Source organism: Diuraphis noxia, unplaced genomic scaffold (genome assembly GCF_037042655.1).
Source record: "Diuraphis noxia isolate RWA-SAM2 unplaced genomic scaffold, SU_Dnox_SAM2 contig0005, whole genome shotgun sequence".
NCBI classification, from domain to species: Eukaryota; Metazoa; Arthropoda; class Insecta; order Hemiptera; family Aphididae; genus Diuraphis; species Diuraphis noxia.
The window spans coordinates 25,202,949-25,221,713 of NW_028301715.1; the positions used below are offsets into that span (position 1 = coordinate 25,202,949).

General features: G+C 26.9%; 1 protein-coding gene and 1 long non-coding RNA gene across 10 annotated transcripts in view; one reads left to right on the top strand and one right to left on the bottom strand.

Moving 5' to 3' along the window:
* LOC149055125 (uncharacterized) overlaps positions 1-5,146 on the top strand; it is a 68,012-nt gene extending 62,866 nt beyond the window's left edge. For 3 of the 8 annotated variants that reach the window (XR_016192019.1, XR_016192017.1, XR_016192018.1), the window contains exons 2-3: positions 632-793; positions 4,441-5,141. This is a non-coding gene — a long non-coding RNA (uncharacterized LOC149055125). Of the gene's footprint in view, positions 1-631; positions 931-4,440 lie in introns of those variants that run through there. The other 5 variants (XR_016192012.1, XR_016192016.1, XR_016192014.1 and 2 more) reach the window with 5 other exon arrangements.
* The window catches only part of LOC107166568 (uncharacterized), a 238,667-nt gene that overhangs the window by 95,697 nt on the left and 124,205 nt on the right, over positions 1-18,765 (bottom strand). For both annotated transcript variants that reach the window (XM_089229101.1, XM_089229100.1), the window contains exon 7: positions 7,419-7,516. In XM_089229101.1, the coding sequence (XP_089085227.1) occupies positions 7,419-7,516 (98 nt within the window). The remainder of the gene's footprint in view (positions 1-7,418; positions 7,517-18,765) is intronic.

Genomic DNA, 18,765 nt, shown 5'->3' on the forward strand with positions numbered 1-18,765 from the left:
ATTATTCAGAATATCAATTACAATGACAATTATTACAGTAATAATAAATACAAATTATAATGATCCATTTAATCACTTAACATGTGGTAAATATAAGCACGCTGTAAATTCAACGATACCAATATACCAATATATATTTCATATGACGAACATTTGGGACAATAGAAATGAGAAAGGCACAAAGCATTGTATGGCGTCACTACAATTAGATTCTTATATTTATTAGTAAAGAAATATTTGTATCGCAAAACAACAGCTGATAAACTTGTAACTACGATGTAGCAGAAGTAAATAATGATAACAATCAGAAAACATAAAAATAGCAACAATTTGACAGACAATAAAACTGAATGAAGACTAAAATTATTAAAGATTGATCTTCGAGTTTATAAGTTTATAACACAATTTATTCCAAACAAAAATAATTTAAAAATACTCACTTATATTATAATATTGACAAATACAAATAGTTGGTGTTATAAGTTTTTACCATTTCAATGTCAAACAATAAAATTGAAAGTGATTTGAAATATTATATAACACAGTTTAAGCAAATATTATAATAAATAAATAGTATGCATTCTAAACGGTTTTGTGGATTAATTCTCTTTCTTTGGTTTTTACTTTTTAGATCATTCAACCTATTCTATGCACACCAATACCCCTGGAGACTTAATACGAGATATGGATTCGAAATGCTGGTTTGTCGATGTCGAAAGCTAATTGGATAGAAATGCACGATGGCTACCCAAGAGGTTTTCGCACACGTGCAATAATTCAACGAAACAGACAGGTATTGAAAATCCCCCCCCTCTCTTGAAAGAAACCATTTTATTTGTCAGCCATAATTCAATTTTAACCCTCCTTTTTAAATTCATTTTTTGTCAATAATATTCTTTAAATTATATTTTTTTTCTGATATCGAAACCACTATAGAGCGATGTTTCAATAAAGTAATTTCATTTGTGTAACAATATTATTCATATATAACTGCAGAGCATCGACATGATCAATTGTACATGGTTAGTTGAAAACATGATGTATTATTGTATTAATATCAAATAACTCACAAACATAATATTAAATCAGTATTTTTAAATGATAATGAATTCTAGTCGTAATTTATTTTAGGGTCAATACAATTTAATGAGATATCTAGCAAACACCAATAAAATAAATGTTTCTTAACACAATTTAATTATTCCAAATATTTGTTTTGATTTTGAATTATTAATTTATGGCTGAAGTTAAAAAGGAATTTGTGTGTTTAGAGCTTATTATTTAATAATTGGTATATCTATAAAAATGTGTAGGTATATTGTACATAATATTACAACTCAAAAATACAATGCTAATTAAGTGTTTACTAATTAAAAATAAATGTGTACTAATACAGTTAAATTTTGGAGGTAGGTAAGTATAATATTTATTTATTTTTATGTTTTCTTATTAATTAAAGGCTTCAAATACAAAGGTTTTTAGCCTACAATGGTTTACATGTTTAATTTATAAATCTAATGAAGATTTGATAGTTGTGATGTGCTGTCTTTGGTTCTTGTCTTATATGTTGGTTGTGAGGTCGGCCATCTTGATGTAGTTTACTATGTTTTTTTCTTGTCCTGGTCCGAGTGCGTCTTTGAGTGAAGAGGTGTTTATGTTTGCTTTTGATCTGGCGTTATGGTAAGTGGGGCATTCTAGGAATATATGATTAACGGTGAGTTCGCAGTTGCATGTTTCACACCTGGGTTTGAGCTCTCTACGCATAAGATAGGAGTGGGTGATTCTAGTATGTCCGATGCGTACTCTGGCGATCATGGTCTCTTCATGTCGTGTAAGCTTGACTAAGTATAATATTATTAAACTAGTAGAGTTAAAAATGGTAAAATAAACCTTAGTGAATAAACAATAACTGTTTACTTTTAAGATTAAATTAAATTTTACATAGCATGAGTTTTATTTATAAGCTTTTATAATATACCTAATAATAAATGTTTAAGTTAAGAAAATTTAAAATCATAAATTTATAAATTTATTCATTAATGAGATTAAATAATAACGTACAATAATCAGTCAAATTTTTTCATACTATGTATCATTTAACAATTCCAATCAAATATTAGATATGTAACACAAGTATTTTTAAATACGTTTATAAACAACGTATACGATATTATAATAAATGCTACATCGGTGCTTTTACTTTTCATATTATTATATCAGAACTAAGAAAAATTTTGGTACATAAAACCATATAAGGCAGTTTCGAATTGGTCTTAACTGAAATAGATAACGAACCATAAGCTTTTTGCCGAAAAATCAATACTTGAAGAATATGTAATTTAACCGTTCAGAAGGTTAAAATTCAAGATAGGAAATAAATAACGATTGACTCAGTACAACACTACAACCCAGAGATTTTCAATAAATATTTTGGTGTTTGGGCCGTTATTACTTTAACTGAGATCGATGGAAAATGAAAATATCTTTAAATGTATAAACAAAATAATATATAAGATGCATTTTATATAAATTAATGTTGTGTACTTGTGTGTAGGTACATGAAGTGCTATCAGAGTACTGAACAGTTTTGTTTTTTGGATTTCCTTGATATAATTTAAATACTCAGAATATACTAATCGACCATTAGATTGGGATTATGAAGATGACGAATTAGCCGAGGCGATAAAATAAATAGATTCAACGCTTTAACCAAACTAAAAAGTATCTTACAACCTTGCAGATTTTTAATTCTTAATTTGTTGATAATATAATATAAGGTTTTTGAATTGATCTTCCGTACATTGAATATTAATATTCCACTCATTGAAAGTTTATTATAATATTTTTTGTATGTTGTATGATTACGTCATTAATAATTGTTTTCCTAGGAATTCTCAATTATTCCCCTCAACTTACTTTTGCAAAACTATGCCAAAGAACAAAACTCTGGACATAACTTTTAATTTCGTAAAATCCTAAACTCAACAGAAGCGTTACCACATTTTATTACAAATTGTTGGACATTTTAAATTATTTAGTCAAATACTCTACTCTATACTTTTTAATTTATTAGTTTTATTATACTTATTTTTCTATGTCATCAAAAATAAACAAAATAAGGAGTTTTCACGCATTTAAATATTATACCTACCTAAAAAATTTTGTCAGGTATAATAATATTCAGTTTATATGTATATTACTATAGGTACTGATAAACTTGTTACTAAACAGTGAATAGTGTACATACTTACATCATAAGTTATATTAACGTATGATAATTTCATTTTTAATCATTGTGCCTGACACTTACATATAATAATAATAATATTTTATTTCGATTATATATAAAATAATGTAAAAGAGAAGTAAAAACAACATATTAATTGCCCAAGTTTTTCATAACATCATATTCGTTTTGTTCCTGATAAAATGAAACGAATTTTAAGCTTACGCCATCGCCATGAAGATGAATGGTTAGAAAACATGGTTTCCTTTAAGGTGTACAGTTAATAATAGATAGGGTTTAATATAGAAGATTTATTGTGCACACACGTGGATTACTTTTGAGCATTATTGTATGAATCCATCAATACATACATACATACATACATACATCGTTTCATCATTTGAAATCAATTAGTTTTAATTGGAGTTTTCTTCACATAAAATATTAAACCTTAAATTTATAAGTATAGTAAATTATCTTACTAAATAACAAGATAAAGTTACTAATTTCAATCATAACATTATACACAAAAAATTCTTAATTGTCTATATGAAATAAAGAAAAGATAGTACCTTCCCCGTTATTTAATACAATAGGTAGGCGGAAGAGTATTTTTCATTTAAAAAGAACTATTTAATATCAAATAACATATAAAATACATGCGAATTAATAAACAATTGATTTGTCGAACTCTTATAATAAGAAAAGGTTGTATTGAAGGCAAAGAGTTATTTAATTAATTACAATAACAAGTATTTAATAATATTTGTTGTTTTCAAATTAATTTGTTTCATTCTATTGGAACTTTGGAAGTATAATTGGTTTAAATATTAATTTGTTGTGTTATCAAGAAAATGAAACTAAATGGTTTTTAATAAGCACAAATCATATAACTTTTGATGATTGAGTAAAATCATATAATATAATATTTAAGCGAATACTTACTAGTTACTAGATCATAAATATATTACAGTCAGTTAAGTTTTGTAAAATAACAGGTGGAATTTAGCATTAATAAATTATAAATTATAATATTTTTATTATAAATCAAAATATTTAGAAACAAATAATGAATATGTTTAGAAATTTAAAACCTACAAAACATCCATAAATATTTAATGGTTTTTGGATAAGAAATAATATTTAACAAGGTAAAACTAACTATTGCTGATAAATTCCAATGTAATTGTTTTTTTTTTTAACTGGTAATTTAGATTCCAAAATACAGACTTCAGACTCCCGATGGTTAAATCCTACATACAGTATCTCTCAATAAATTTTTTTAGCCAACTAAACAACGTCAAAAGTGCAAAATATTTCAAACTCAGCGATAAGCCTACCCTCCGGCGTCTCAAGCGCGGACGTTCTCATGATGCCCTTTCTCAACACCAATAAGATTTACAAAAAAAAAAAAAAAAAAATACACTTAGATTAACTAATATTATGATGTCATATTTTATTATTTATTTATTCATCTTTGTAATTTACTGTAATTTACTGTATATATCGTAATTAATTTACGCTTAACAACTTAATGATGTTAAAAATTCTTTATTATATCAATAAGTTAGATGCGACCTTGTATGTCAGAAACACTTTAATTTAATAAAAAAAAAAAAAAAAGATTCCAAAACAGCGGCACACAGCAGTCGAAAGTGTCCCAAATACAGTTCATGGATTAAATTAGTGAAATATTTAACATTACAATTTCACAACACCTACAATAATATTCATTCATGAAGCATGGTATTAATCAATTGATAATTACTAAAGAATACTTAATTGATGTTCTACAAAAACATAGGTTTGTTTTTATATTTTCAGTTTCAATTTTTTGAATAGGTATTAACTAAAACTATTCGATTTAATTAGTATATCTCTTGATGGCTTTTAATGATTTATTAACCATGTGTGACTAGATATACCTAGTGAACTCTTGTTATTTATCGAATCGGATAATTATTTAGATTCATGTTTGTTCTCAATTACGATGTAATAAAAATTTTGAACGAATTTTTTTTTTTATATATTAATCATAATTACTTAATTCCCGAGTAAAACTATTGTCACTAAAATTTCGAAAATAGTCTCATAAATTTACAGTAATGGAGTTAAAGACTGGAAAAAGAAAAATTAAAAAATTAAATTTTTTTCTATGAGGGGGGGTCAGCAATAATTTCCACAGCCCCTCTTAATTCTTTTTGATTGTTCAATTAAACCAGTATTTCACAAATTCACACTAATGGAGCACTAATTTTAAGCAAAAAAAGTTTTTAATTTACATTAAAAGGTGGTAGCAAGAAAAATGTACGTATAAAAATTGATATAGGATTAAAATGTGCGAAACTTGATTGATAAAGAGCATAATAAATAACATATTTTTCAAAAAATATTATCTATTAAGGACGCATATTATAAACTATCAATTATTGTTACGAAAATATTTAAACGATTGTCATAAATATTATGGGATCTTCGTTTGATAAACTGTCGATCACTAAATCACAAAACCATGACCAATGTATACCTATATCTATAATGTTTTTGGTCATAATATTATGTGGCATATAATATAGATGCATAAAATAATATAATTCATGTGATCTTTTTCAATAGTGCCTAAGTTTCTTCTTGATTGTAATTTCTAGAAACATTTTCTGACGAGATCAATTTTACATTCAGTGCGCTGACTAAACAAATCTGATACGAACATTCAATCATTTTTTTTATTGTTATTATTATTTACACGACTGCCTAAGGATTGTTGAAGTAAAGTCATTGGCTCAATCGGACCACATAAAAAAGATATCTATCATATTATTCTTAGTAGTCAATAATAATAATAAAATATCCTTTATTCGTTGTTAAACATAAAATAAACATTTTAGTGGAAGAAAAATCACAAAATCTTAATTAAAATTGACATAAATGTTAAAAATACATTACTACAAATCTCAAATTAATTTGAGTGGATTAATAGAACAGTTTGCGTAAACTAAATTATGCTATACTAATTATTAATTAAATAAGTGTAATGTGACAGTTTTTAGACTTTAGAAAAGATTGCTTGAATTTTATATTAATATACAACAATAATAGTTATGTGTACTTAATTTTATCAATCATTTCAATGAATAGTTATTGTATAAATATAAAATATTCATTTTTATTAATTCGCCCTAATAATTACTAAGTAGGTACATTGTGACACTCTTTTTCCGAAATAAAATCATTACTAATAATGACGTGGTAATAACATTATGTTTTCTCCACTAAGAATACTGTTATATCTACAACTTTTAATTCAATAAAACTAATCCAGATTTATAAATGTAGGATAATGTTTAAATTGTATTTGAAATTAACTATAGGTTGTTGAAATCATTAATGTATAATTATGAGTATGTCAATTATTAAATGAATCGAAATAATAAATTTAATAATGATTTTATACAACAATTGACCAACCTGATAATGATATATTTTAAATATTATTGTTCTATTTAAACTTGAAATAAATACGTTTTATTGTATACCCAATTTCAGTAAATATAACATTGTCGAAGGAAACAAAAACGACGGTACGCTTTCCGAATAACTAGCGTTGGTAATTAAGGAGCGGCTTTCGCTTCAAGGCGTCCCTTTCGCTTTTTCCGATTTAATTACATTTTGGTTCACAGCTTTAAAACAGATCCAAATTCAAATGCTTAATGAACTTCCCTTTTGTTTTATAGAATCCTTAAGATCCATCGTCCTTTTTGCTCTTATTTTTTTTTTGTCTCTACATCATTGTTTATTGTACCTACATAATGTACCATGTGATGTTTGAACTGTGAAGACGAATCGTAAATAGAAACCCCAGTGCATTTTAGTTTTCGCTGCAGCATGGAGCATGCAATGTGGTCACAAAACATAATATTTATAAAGCTGAATTATTATAGTTGAACCAAATTGAATAATTTTTATAAATAAGTACAATCAAATCAATCTATGATATTATGAGCTATATTTAGATTGCATTAAATTCCAGTATAATCTCACTTTTGTAGAAACACAATAAATTATTCTATTATCGTTTTCGTACATTATACCGACCAAATGCCAAATTATCAATTTAATATTTTAATGTAAAAAAATGAATAATAAAGTACTACTCATATAATAGATATTATTTGTATAGTGTATTACTTACATATTTTAAAATTTTAAGTTGTAAAAATTCATTGAGATTTTCATTTACAATAGCCGATATGTTCACTAATTTGATAGCAGCATGATAACGTACAGAATCTGAAATTAAAAAATATAAACCATCGGTTACTAATTATATTTGATAAATATTAAAATATTGAATAACACAGTAGACCTATAATCATAATAATATCTATGATTATTAGTATGATAAAAAAATAACCTTGAAAATTTAAAAATCGAGTAGATTTTCTGCTATTTACAATAACACCGTGTTAATTAAAAAAACTGGGAAAATCATTTTGTTGTAGCTAAGTTGAGTGTCGCCTTTTTATAAAGTCAGTCGCAGCAATAAAATAATAATATGTTGAATTTGAATTCAATGATAATTTATCATTGTGCCAAACCTTTCATAAATAAAAAGGTAAGGTGTTACAAAAACGAGTGTTACATTATTAAGCTGTGTTTACACGATGACAGTAAAGTACCCTCGTTGCTCTCGTGAAAGCAGAGGCCTATAGATTAAATCTATTCTGTGGTAATACTTACACCGTATTGCTGTATTGCCGTATATAGTGCCTATGTATTTTATATTATTTTATAAATAGTAATATTTTAAGATTTCCTGAAATTGCAGGGGGTGGGGCTACAGCATCATCAGCCCCACCAATGGATACGCCACTGATGATAAATTTCTTTGTATACGAAAAACGATTCTGAGCATAGGCGGTCTGACAGACGGCCATATTTCTAACAATATTTAATTACATATTTATATTACTTTAAGTAATTTATTTTTCTAATATAGCAAACGGCACCATAACTACGTGGGGATGAACTAATTCATGTCAACCATAAATTTCTTATATATTAATTATATAATATTGCATACAGTTATTAAAATATTATTTCATAAAACTACTTTAATGCCTGTTGTTAACTAACAATCAATTCCGATGTATCGTTGGACGGAATAAATATAGGTAATTAAATTATTTAAAATACCGTAGGTAATGGTGAAAAGTATTTAGTCCTTGCAGCGAATTATTATTATTATTTTTTTTTGAAATATTGACATCTAAATAACTATAGCCCTTATTTTTCGTTTAGATATCCAATTTCGTGAAAATTTAAACTTCAAACGGAAATGTGACTTTCAAGAATTTTCAATCACAATAAAAAAAACTGCGTCATATATAAATTGGAAAAAATAGTGAAAATGTCAAACATATAATGAGTATATATAGTACCTAGTTATACGAAAAAATACTAGAATATTTGAAACTTGTGGGACTAGTAAAAGTTAATATAAATATTTTCTGAAATAAGGAGTTGAAACCATTTAATAATTTTTAAATTATAAAATCACAACAAAATAAAACAAAATCCATTTTGATGAAATTATAATGTTTTGCGTCGGTTCACATTAGCTATTTTTCAAGGTTATATTTAAAAAACTATAGTTTTTTACTTTTGGATCCCAAAGTGCCAAATAGATTCGATATTAGAAACTACTACCAGAGTTGAAGATTATATAATTTTTACTACTTCGGAATGTGATGACTTAAAATATAATACCAAATACATATTCATGATTCATGAAACTGCTCAGAATGGACAAAATCCAAAATATTGGTTTATAGCCATATATATATATTATATTATTATAATATTATTATAATAATATATATATAATATATTATACCCATATTCAATATTATAGAAAAATTAATTAAGATTAAAAAAAAATTATATTTATAAGTGAGACACATATTTTATTCTATTTACCTATAGTGTTAAAACTTAAGTTTTTCCCGGTGTTTATTGAAAATAAAGAATATACTAATACTGTTTTACTCAATCTCATCTTATTAGAAAAGAACATGACGAGTTTTGATATTCAATGCTGTAATTCAATCACTATAAATTTAGCTTTCTATATTATTATAGTTAGTACAGATTCAAAATTGACTACAGCTCGAAAAATCACCAATTTCGTGAATTACTTTTCTGTGATTTTTAAAATATATTGACTATCAGCTACTTGTTTGAAAATATTTTAAACGATAAAATGTTAGATCAGGAAATATCTTAAACTTTAATTACATAATTTTATAATCCAAGAAATAGTAATTTTCTAAGATTAAACACTAGAATTATGTACATAATTATTTTAAACTTAAGAATATTACGTTTATAACTATTTTAACACATGTTTATCCACTATACAAATATGTTTCATTTACTTATTAGAAATATTGTATTGTAAATATAATAATACCAACATCTTGTAGCGTCTATGAGGAAAAAACAAAAAATTTATTTAGATATTTAGTTTATATTTCATACGACAACAGAATACATTTTTAATAAATAGTTTTTAAGTTGTTTTTTATCTGGTTTAAATAATATGGAAAATTTGATTTAAGAAAATACATACAAAACATGGTAAAGCACTTTAGGTCATAACAGCTATATAATAAGTCAGTTACAGCATAATTTTTAAATAAAAGGATATAGCTATAACAACTTTAAAGAAAGATTATACAAGTCCCTAGTCGATCAACTTCTCAGTTCTCAGTAATATTTATAAACTTTTAAACATAGATTAGATATTTAAAATGTCCTATAGGTAAGTATTATTTATATTAAATTCTATCATTTAATAGTAAGCGCAGCTCAACAATTATTGTTTGACCTAGTATTATTTTATTTATTCAAACATTTAGGAACGTAATATTATGCAAAATGTGGTTGGAAAAAATAAAATAATGTTGTGTATGATTCTATAAAGGTGAATCGTTTTTTATAAGCAGTTGTTTACGCAGACATGTTTTTTGTTGATGATGTCAATAGGGGCTTCAAAAAAAAAAAAAAAAACAACATTCGTTAAACAACTTACTGTGTGTATTACTAGACTCTTTAACGGTTATTAAACATCATTTTTTTCACCTTTTAATCTCTGGTGGAAATTTTTTATACTTTTTTAGTTTCTTAGCTGGGGAATGTTTTCAATAATTATTTTGATAGTATTTTAAATAATTCATACACGTCATAATCTATTGCACGCACATAATGTATATCAATATATCATACGCCACTGGGACGGCGGCGGCGGCGTTCCCACTGAGATAATATCGTGCTCATGATATTTGTTAATTATACACATATATAGGTAATGAATGATTCAATTCGTTTGGTACGAAAACAATCTATGTCTATCGCGGTTATTGTCACATGCGCTTCGCAGTGGCTCGTTATAGGATGTGGGCGGATCCGGTCTACCGACAGTATGGTAGTTATATCTCGGGAAAATAAACAGCTCCCTAAATAACGTTGTTTTTAGATGATAAACACGTATGCCGGCTGTATACACATCTCTAAATATTCTCTTGTCGGTGCATTCCAGGGCAACACATAAAATGTAATTAAAACTAATGGTGAAACTTTCATGTGCCTCGACTTGGCCATCTACGTCACGGTGATTATATACATAAGCTGAAATAATATTATCATACTTTGTGGTACGACAACGTATTACATAATATGCAATAGAAAATAATGGCGATAGAAACCTGCAGACGCAAAATAGCGATTTACTATATTATGATAAGATTCATACAACGAAGCACTGATTAGTAGAGTGTTCTTAAATGGTTATCAATATATGATACCTGTATGTGTATAATTTATTCAGTTAATTTATTTACCAAAACAAACATGTCATATAAATCAATTATGGAATAAGGTCCGTTAACAATTATTTACTATATGTATATTGTATACAACGGTTTGTGATGTCTGATATTTTTGAACACGATCAAATAATTGTATTTTTTTTTTTAAGTTTTCGATTTCTAATATCCACATTCGTAAATAAATATTTATTACCATGTGTGTTGTACATTCAATATTCGTTAATTAATGTATACATTTTAGTTATTTGTACTTGTATTGGTATCAACAATAAAATAATACTAAGCAAAAAGTGAACTATATTACGCATAAATTAATAGTATTATGACTTTATGAGTATAGATTGGTACTCAATGATGTTTAAATAGTCAATTATACTCAATAGACATATTTTCTTACACAATTATTTTTTCAGCCAGTACACCGATAATCGACTGTTTTTCTTAAAATTTTAGTTTATAATTTATCATTCATGGCTGTGGTTGAATGTTGTTCGTGTGGCTGATACTGATTGATTAGAAATAATACATAATTTTTAAATAACTGTACGTTTTAGTCAATCAATTTTTTTTCAATTCATCTGAAGACAGAATAATACATCTTTTCCATAATTGGTTTAATAAAAATAAAAAATAAAGTTGTTCGACAATAGTATTTTGTATCGGCCATCACGGAATTATAAAATATATACATGTTACAAAAAAATTGCAATGTGAAAAAATTACATGCATATAAATATAAAGCTGTATGATATTGTTGCGTTCATCAAGCACGCTTTTATCTGAGTAAACAAAATTCGTTTAGTAAGAGTTTGTCTGATAGTTATTGGCTTATCTCGGTTAATCGATTTGAAAATTTAAGTATAGGTAGCATGACGCTCAAAATCATTTTAAAAATATTTATTTTTTTAGCAAATCCTATGATTATATAATACATTTAACAAACTGGTAATTTGTAAGAACGTATTTGGTAGACTCACTACTTCAGTATCAGAATGAGTTTTTATTATTTCTTGATTATTATTTTTAAAAATGAAAATATTTTTAATTACATTTTATGTAGGTAATATATTTATACTAAAATGTTCAAGTAACGTTTTTTTTTTAAAAAATATTTCATAAGTTTCGAATAAACTTCATATAATATATTAAACAGCTTTTAATTGTATAGAAATTGTTTTGATTGAAACGATGAATCGATAAATATCTCATTTAGTGAAAACGGGTATTAGTGGAAAAGGGCAAGGTACACTTTTGTGAGAACTTCTATCAGCCCCTTTTGTTTGGTTACTGATTAATTATAATTTTGGGATCGATGAAATGAGTCATGGGCGTGTTTGATGTGCTTGTACCCTCCCAAGGCCCGTACAATTTAAATGTCAAATACATATTATACCTATACCTATTTACAATAGTCGTGACTTAACTGTAAGATTCGTAATACAATATACAACGAAATTAAGGAATAGAAATTCAAATTTATACTATTTTTAAGTGTTTACAATCTAGATAAGCGTATAATAATGTAGACGAGTTATACATATTACATTATAATATACTGTTCTTATTCATTTTTGAATATTATTTTTGTTTTACCTGACGGTTAATGAAAATATAAGGAGTTATCAATTTTGATTTGTTTTTTAATTGTGTTCTCCAAAACCAGAATCGAATTTGAAAATCGAATATTTTTTCTACTAAACTTATATCATATGCATAGACATACAAAAAATAAAATAAAAACACATTGTGAAATCATCATTGTAAAATTAATACATCCATCGTTTAACTCAGAATTAAAAAAATGGTAATCATTTTAAATAATTGATTCAACAATAAATTATACAAGACATATTTTATATCTTGTTGAACTACCAATTTGTTTTTATTTGAAAAGTATATAAATGGGGATGATATTGAAAAACATATAATATGTATATAAGTAGATATTAAAATTTATCATAATAATAATAATGTTAATACATGGGTGCTTTTAAAATATTCTTGTCTCCGGTGATTAAATTTTTTCATAAAAAAAAAATATGCAATGATAGGTACTAAATATAATAATAATATAATATTCATAACAAGTAAGTTCAAAAATAAATACACGTGGAAAAAAATAAATATGTAAAAAAATGTATTCAATTTGGATACGTAAAGCTTGTGGAATTTAGAAAAATAGTAGGTTTATTGATTTTTATTTAAACATACTTTTTTTTATTCCTAGCGGAGACAAATAAGAACCCTTAATTTTTGCAAGTTTCGGATACTAGTAGGTATATAGGTATTACTGAAACTTACTGTATGTTACTATAAGTCTAAATGGACGAAAACTCTAAAGTTTTTAAACCCATTCCAAATCTTAAATATAGGCGATGCATCAATAATATTGTGATGTATAACAAAGACGTATGCGTAGATTGAAATATATAAGTTAAATAAAATATATACACACTAATTGTGTCGAGTTTCATTTAGTTTCATACGACGCGATTTTCAACCACGACGTCGATGGTACTACAACAATCAATATTACAATAAACGACAAATAATAATAGTATCGTTTAAAATAAATTAAAATATGCATGCTATCGGAGCCAATCTTGCACATGCTATGTGGAATTGGTACACGAGATCTGAAACAGAAGCTACCATAACTACACAACCCATATTTACACAGGTATACAATAAGATTATGATATTAATTTATGTTTAACCAAAGTTATTACAAAATTCTAAAAACTTATAGTTGTTAATCCACGGAAGCTACGTGAATTTTATTTCTGATAAGGTTAAAGACATGTTTACCCTCCACTACATTACGTTTAAGAGTAACGCTGATGAATATAAAAAATTATAAATTTCTACTGCACTAGTAATATACCACACAATTTTATTTAAATATTAACCATCATTCATATGTTTTTAACCTATATAATCTATAGAGATCAAAATTGTTTAAAATTTTAGATAATTCTAGAATGATAAATAATAAATAATTATGTTTAAATATTTGCAAATAAATAACGGAGACTGAAGTCTTAACAATAAGGTCCATGAATAATAACTTAGTATCATATCTAAGCTTACTAAATTAAATTAATGTTATAAATTAAATTAAATTTATACATTATGTAGGCGGAGTTGGGAGTATGTGGAGTAAGATGATAAAATGGATTTAGAGAGGAATGAAGAGTTAGTACCTTTTGGTGGTAGTAAGAAGATGGAAAGTGACAGTGGAAATCACTGGAATATAACGATGGACAGAATTTGTGGCAGTAGATAAATATCGGTAGTGTGGCAGTGGTTACAAAATAGTCAAGTATTTAAGGAGAGGTAGCAGTTTCAGGAAAGCTTGCTTATAGAAATGGTTAAAACTTACACTACTAAAGAAAAGATTCATTGCACCAACCATATCCTTGTATAAGACAATATTTCACACAAACATGGCGAAGAAACTCTTTGAAATATAATTATGACTTATATAAAGATCAAAAACAGAGTTTCACATTTCCAAAGAAGCAATTCTACTATTGAACGAATTACAAAGATTATAAATTAGATATACCGACCAGGCTGTTGCACAAAAGGAATCTGTGTACAATTATTTTGTTGAATCCCATCAAGAATTCAATTCGGTACCATGGAATAAATAGAAGAGGAACTTTAGAGAAAATAAATCCCAGAATATCTGATAAAGGTTCTGCTACTAAATTCTGTATTTTTAACATGAATTTGATGTATGCAAACCACGTGACTGTGAACCGAGCGATAACCAGTGGTCTCCTCCAGAAATTATGCACTTGGTTCACTCTAAAGTATGATGTCGATTGATGTGCAATGATGTATTTCCCTAAAACTGCGAAGTGACATATCAGGGATATAAAGTGTTATCCAAGTCACATTTGTTAATGACGTGTTAATGATTCAATGAGAAACACAACGGAAACTTTCTAAAATGTTATTAACTGAACCTTGGAGACAGTTTCAGACTGGGTGTTAAATTGACTTTGAGAATATGTCATACCAAAATTTTGGTTAAATGGGTATATAAAGATATATAAAGAGAACACCTAACCATAATGTTTTCGCATGACACTTCATATTCGTTGGTAACGGGAGAGGAGAGGTAATGCGTGCTGAATTGGACAACAGCTAGACGGAGGTTCCAGAATAAAATAAGTACCTATAAGTCGTCGTCGGATAACTGTGGCTGACCTGAGAGGGTACCTACAGGTTGACGTCGATAGATGTCGGAGAGGGTTAGTATAGTGTTTCCAACTGCAAGTTTAACAAAAAATCACACTGGCGTGGCTTATATTTCCGTTGATTATTCACCTTTTATTATTTAAGAATAACCAATAATATTAATTATCGATGCACCTAAATGAAAACTACTTGTACAGAAATCAAAACGAAAGATTATAAATCAATTTTATGTCAGGAATAGATTGTTTAACTTGCAAAGTTTCAATAACATTGTAATTAGCTGTAATGTCTAAAATAATATTTAAAATGAAAAATAAAAATAAAAATCATAAACAATATTTTGTATCTTGCAAATGGGTTTAACTCTGATAACATAATCTCAATGACTTAATGTAATTCTTTTAACCGCATTTTGACGAAACAAAGAAATACAAACATGCTTTTCCAAAGTCCACTAAACAGGAATACACTTGCGACTTGCATAATATAAGTTTCCCAAGAGAAATTTATCCCGACCAAACTCATGTATGTCACAGATGTGGTATATAGATCTATTCAGAAAAGTATTTTCAGAAATTTCAAATTAGTGTGTAAAATTAAACTCTACGAATATGTTAAGTACCAGTTTTCCGTAGGGTAGGTACGTAATTTATTAGACTCAAATAAAATGGTATTTTAGGTATTATTTATATCAGAGTTAAATTTGTACACTTATCCGGTATTCAAATGTACCTACACGCATTTCAGTTCAATGAAATTCTTATATGTTATATTATATAAATTAGTGTATATATTTTAGAATATAATATATATTATATTATGTTTATAATACTAAGAAAATACCAACAAAAAAGATCAAAATAATTTACTTAAAGCAATAATTATTATAGGTACATATTAGACTCAAGCTTATAAAATGATATCAAGTCACTGTATCTTATTTATATATATACATATTTAAACCCAACGACGATATAGGTTATCATATGGCCAAGATTGATTCAATGAAAACCACCAAGATATAAAAATGAATAGAGCCAATAAGAATAATATTGGATTTTTATAAATGAGATAAAAACGTATAAATTCAATTTATTTTCGTAAAAACAGAAAGATAATTCTGTTATAATATAAATTTGACAGAATGTAGCATGTGCCAGATAAGGTATTAATTTTTGCTATAATATTATTTATGTTAAGTTCTAGAAAATAATACTCTTCACTCGCCTCGAAAAGAAATAGTTCATGTTACAAATACCAATAACAAATGTATATTTAAGTTCTAATCGTGTATGATTAACTTAGCATTTTACACAAGTAAACATTACCTAAAGAAACAATTTTTTTTCGAGAATATAATTCCAATAGGACTCTATTAAACATAAAAATATGTTGAAGTAAAACCATATATAAAAAGAAAGTTATGGACATAATATTTTGAAAATATATAAGAAATATAAGAAATATGTATAACCAAATACAAACGGAAGCTGCAGAATAATAATGGTATATACACAGATACACAACAGGACTTTCAAATATTAAAATTTCTTTTTTTTCAAACACACGACTGAAACGTCGAATTTAAAATATCACAAGCATCAAAAAACGTTCAAAATATATCATAAGCTATTTATTTCATGAACTTATTTACATCCATACACGGTATATTGATGTAATAGTGTAAACATTTACTATCCTATTATCCTTGAGGATTAAGGTAGAGGATAGTCACGGGATGTGTCCGTCTGTGTGCTTGGACATGAGAGATGGGTTGAAAGCGTTTAATACCTGTCAAGAGGTTAACGGTGTGACGACATAATTCAAAATTATAATGTATTATACTGTTGATGAACACTAAAAAGTGTTCAGATGTGTGAAAATGAATCAACAGCAACGGACGCTCTGCGCTTACTAAGATATTAAAAAAGAAAACCACGATGGTATATAATGCAGCTACTGTAATTTAGACTTGAAACGTAAATAATACACTAAACGTAATGAATATGTTAAATTTTAATTTGAAGACGAGTCATTTTGAGCGGAGATGGTGTGTCAGCTTCTATTTCTAATTATTTTTTAAAAGTAATAAGTATAATAGTATAATAATATATTAATTATTATATCATTACAAATATGTTATGAATTTTTCGGTTAGTAATAAGATAATTCGAAATCACGCGCTAATTGTTGACAAATTAATTTCATATGATATTATTGTAGCGTCAATAAGGATAATATTATATAATATACTTTTGATATTAACAAACACAACATAAAAGTCAGCATAAATGTTACGTAGGAGTAACTATAAAACGTTGTCCTCCGTCTCTGCAGGTATCACAGATTAATAATAAATGGTGTAACATGAGACAGGATTTTGATGTTAGTAAAATATAAGATAAGTTATATCGATTACCTATAATTTAACGTATATTGAAATAAAATCTTAATATATTTTACCGGTGGTTGCCTGGTAGCAATGCACAGAGCAAGTTATAAAACGAGACTACTTCAGTACACGTGTCGTACATATAAGCAGTAAGCAAAGAATAATTTTTTTTTCAAGTAATCAAAAATAGTTGTACCTAGGTATGTAAATGGTAAATGGTGGGACTCCGTCTACTATATAAACATATATAATATAATTATAATTTATACAGTTGTACATTATAGAAATAAAATATAAATATCTGATGTAATGATAATGATTAACCCTTTTCTAATATTATATAGGTATGGTAATATGGGTGAATAAGGACAGTGAAGTTTCAAAAAAGTTTTTGTCTGTAATATTTTGTTATAAAGTCTTTCCATCCCTGTTTCCCATCATACTACAACTCTCTATAATGGTTAATTTTCGTTTCGACAAGTTATACATATTTCCATAGACCTTATAAGGTCTATGCATATTTCACGTGCTGAGAAGATCCAAAAATAATTCTATTCATCGTTCATCTGTCCATCATCCTCGCAATGTCCTCTCGACCGAAGTGACTACCGGAAACGGACAAGGCAATTTTACGGGTCTCTGAAGTCAGTTCGGATTATTGCCTATTTATCTTCTACCAGACAATGTTTGTTTCGTTATTTTTTACTGGAATTTGTCTATAGTAGTGACGGTTGTTGGAAAACTGGAAGTACCTTGGGGGCGTTGTAGTGTCTTGACCATGTTTTTAGTAAACGAGTCATAGGATGAATTACTGTAGTTTGATCTTTTTAGATAACCAACACACAGATAGCGTTTTTGCTACATTAACTTGGAGCCCTTAAGAAGATACCTATCCTATTTCTATGTCAAAGTCACCACAGCTACCACCGCAGTTTGACTGTCCATATATATATAACATACGAGTATAATACTCATTTCTTGGGATCATGTCCTGAGTCCTCAGTATAACAACATCAATTTTAGATTTAAGTATCAGCATGATTTCGTTT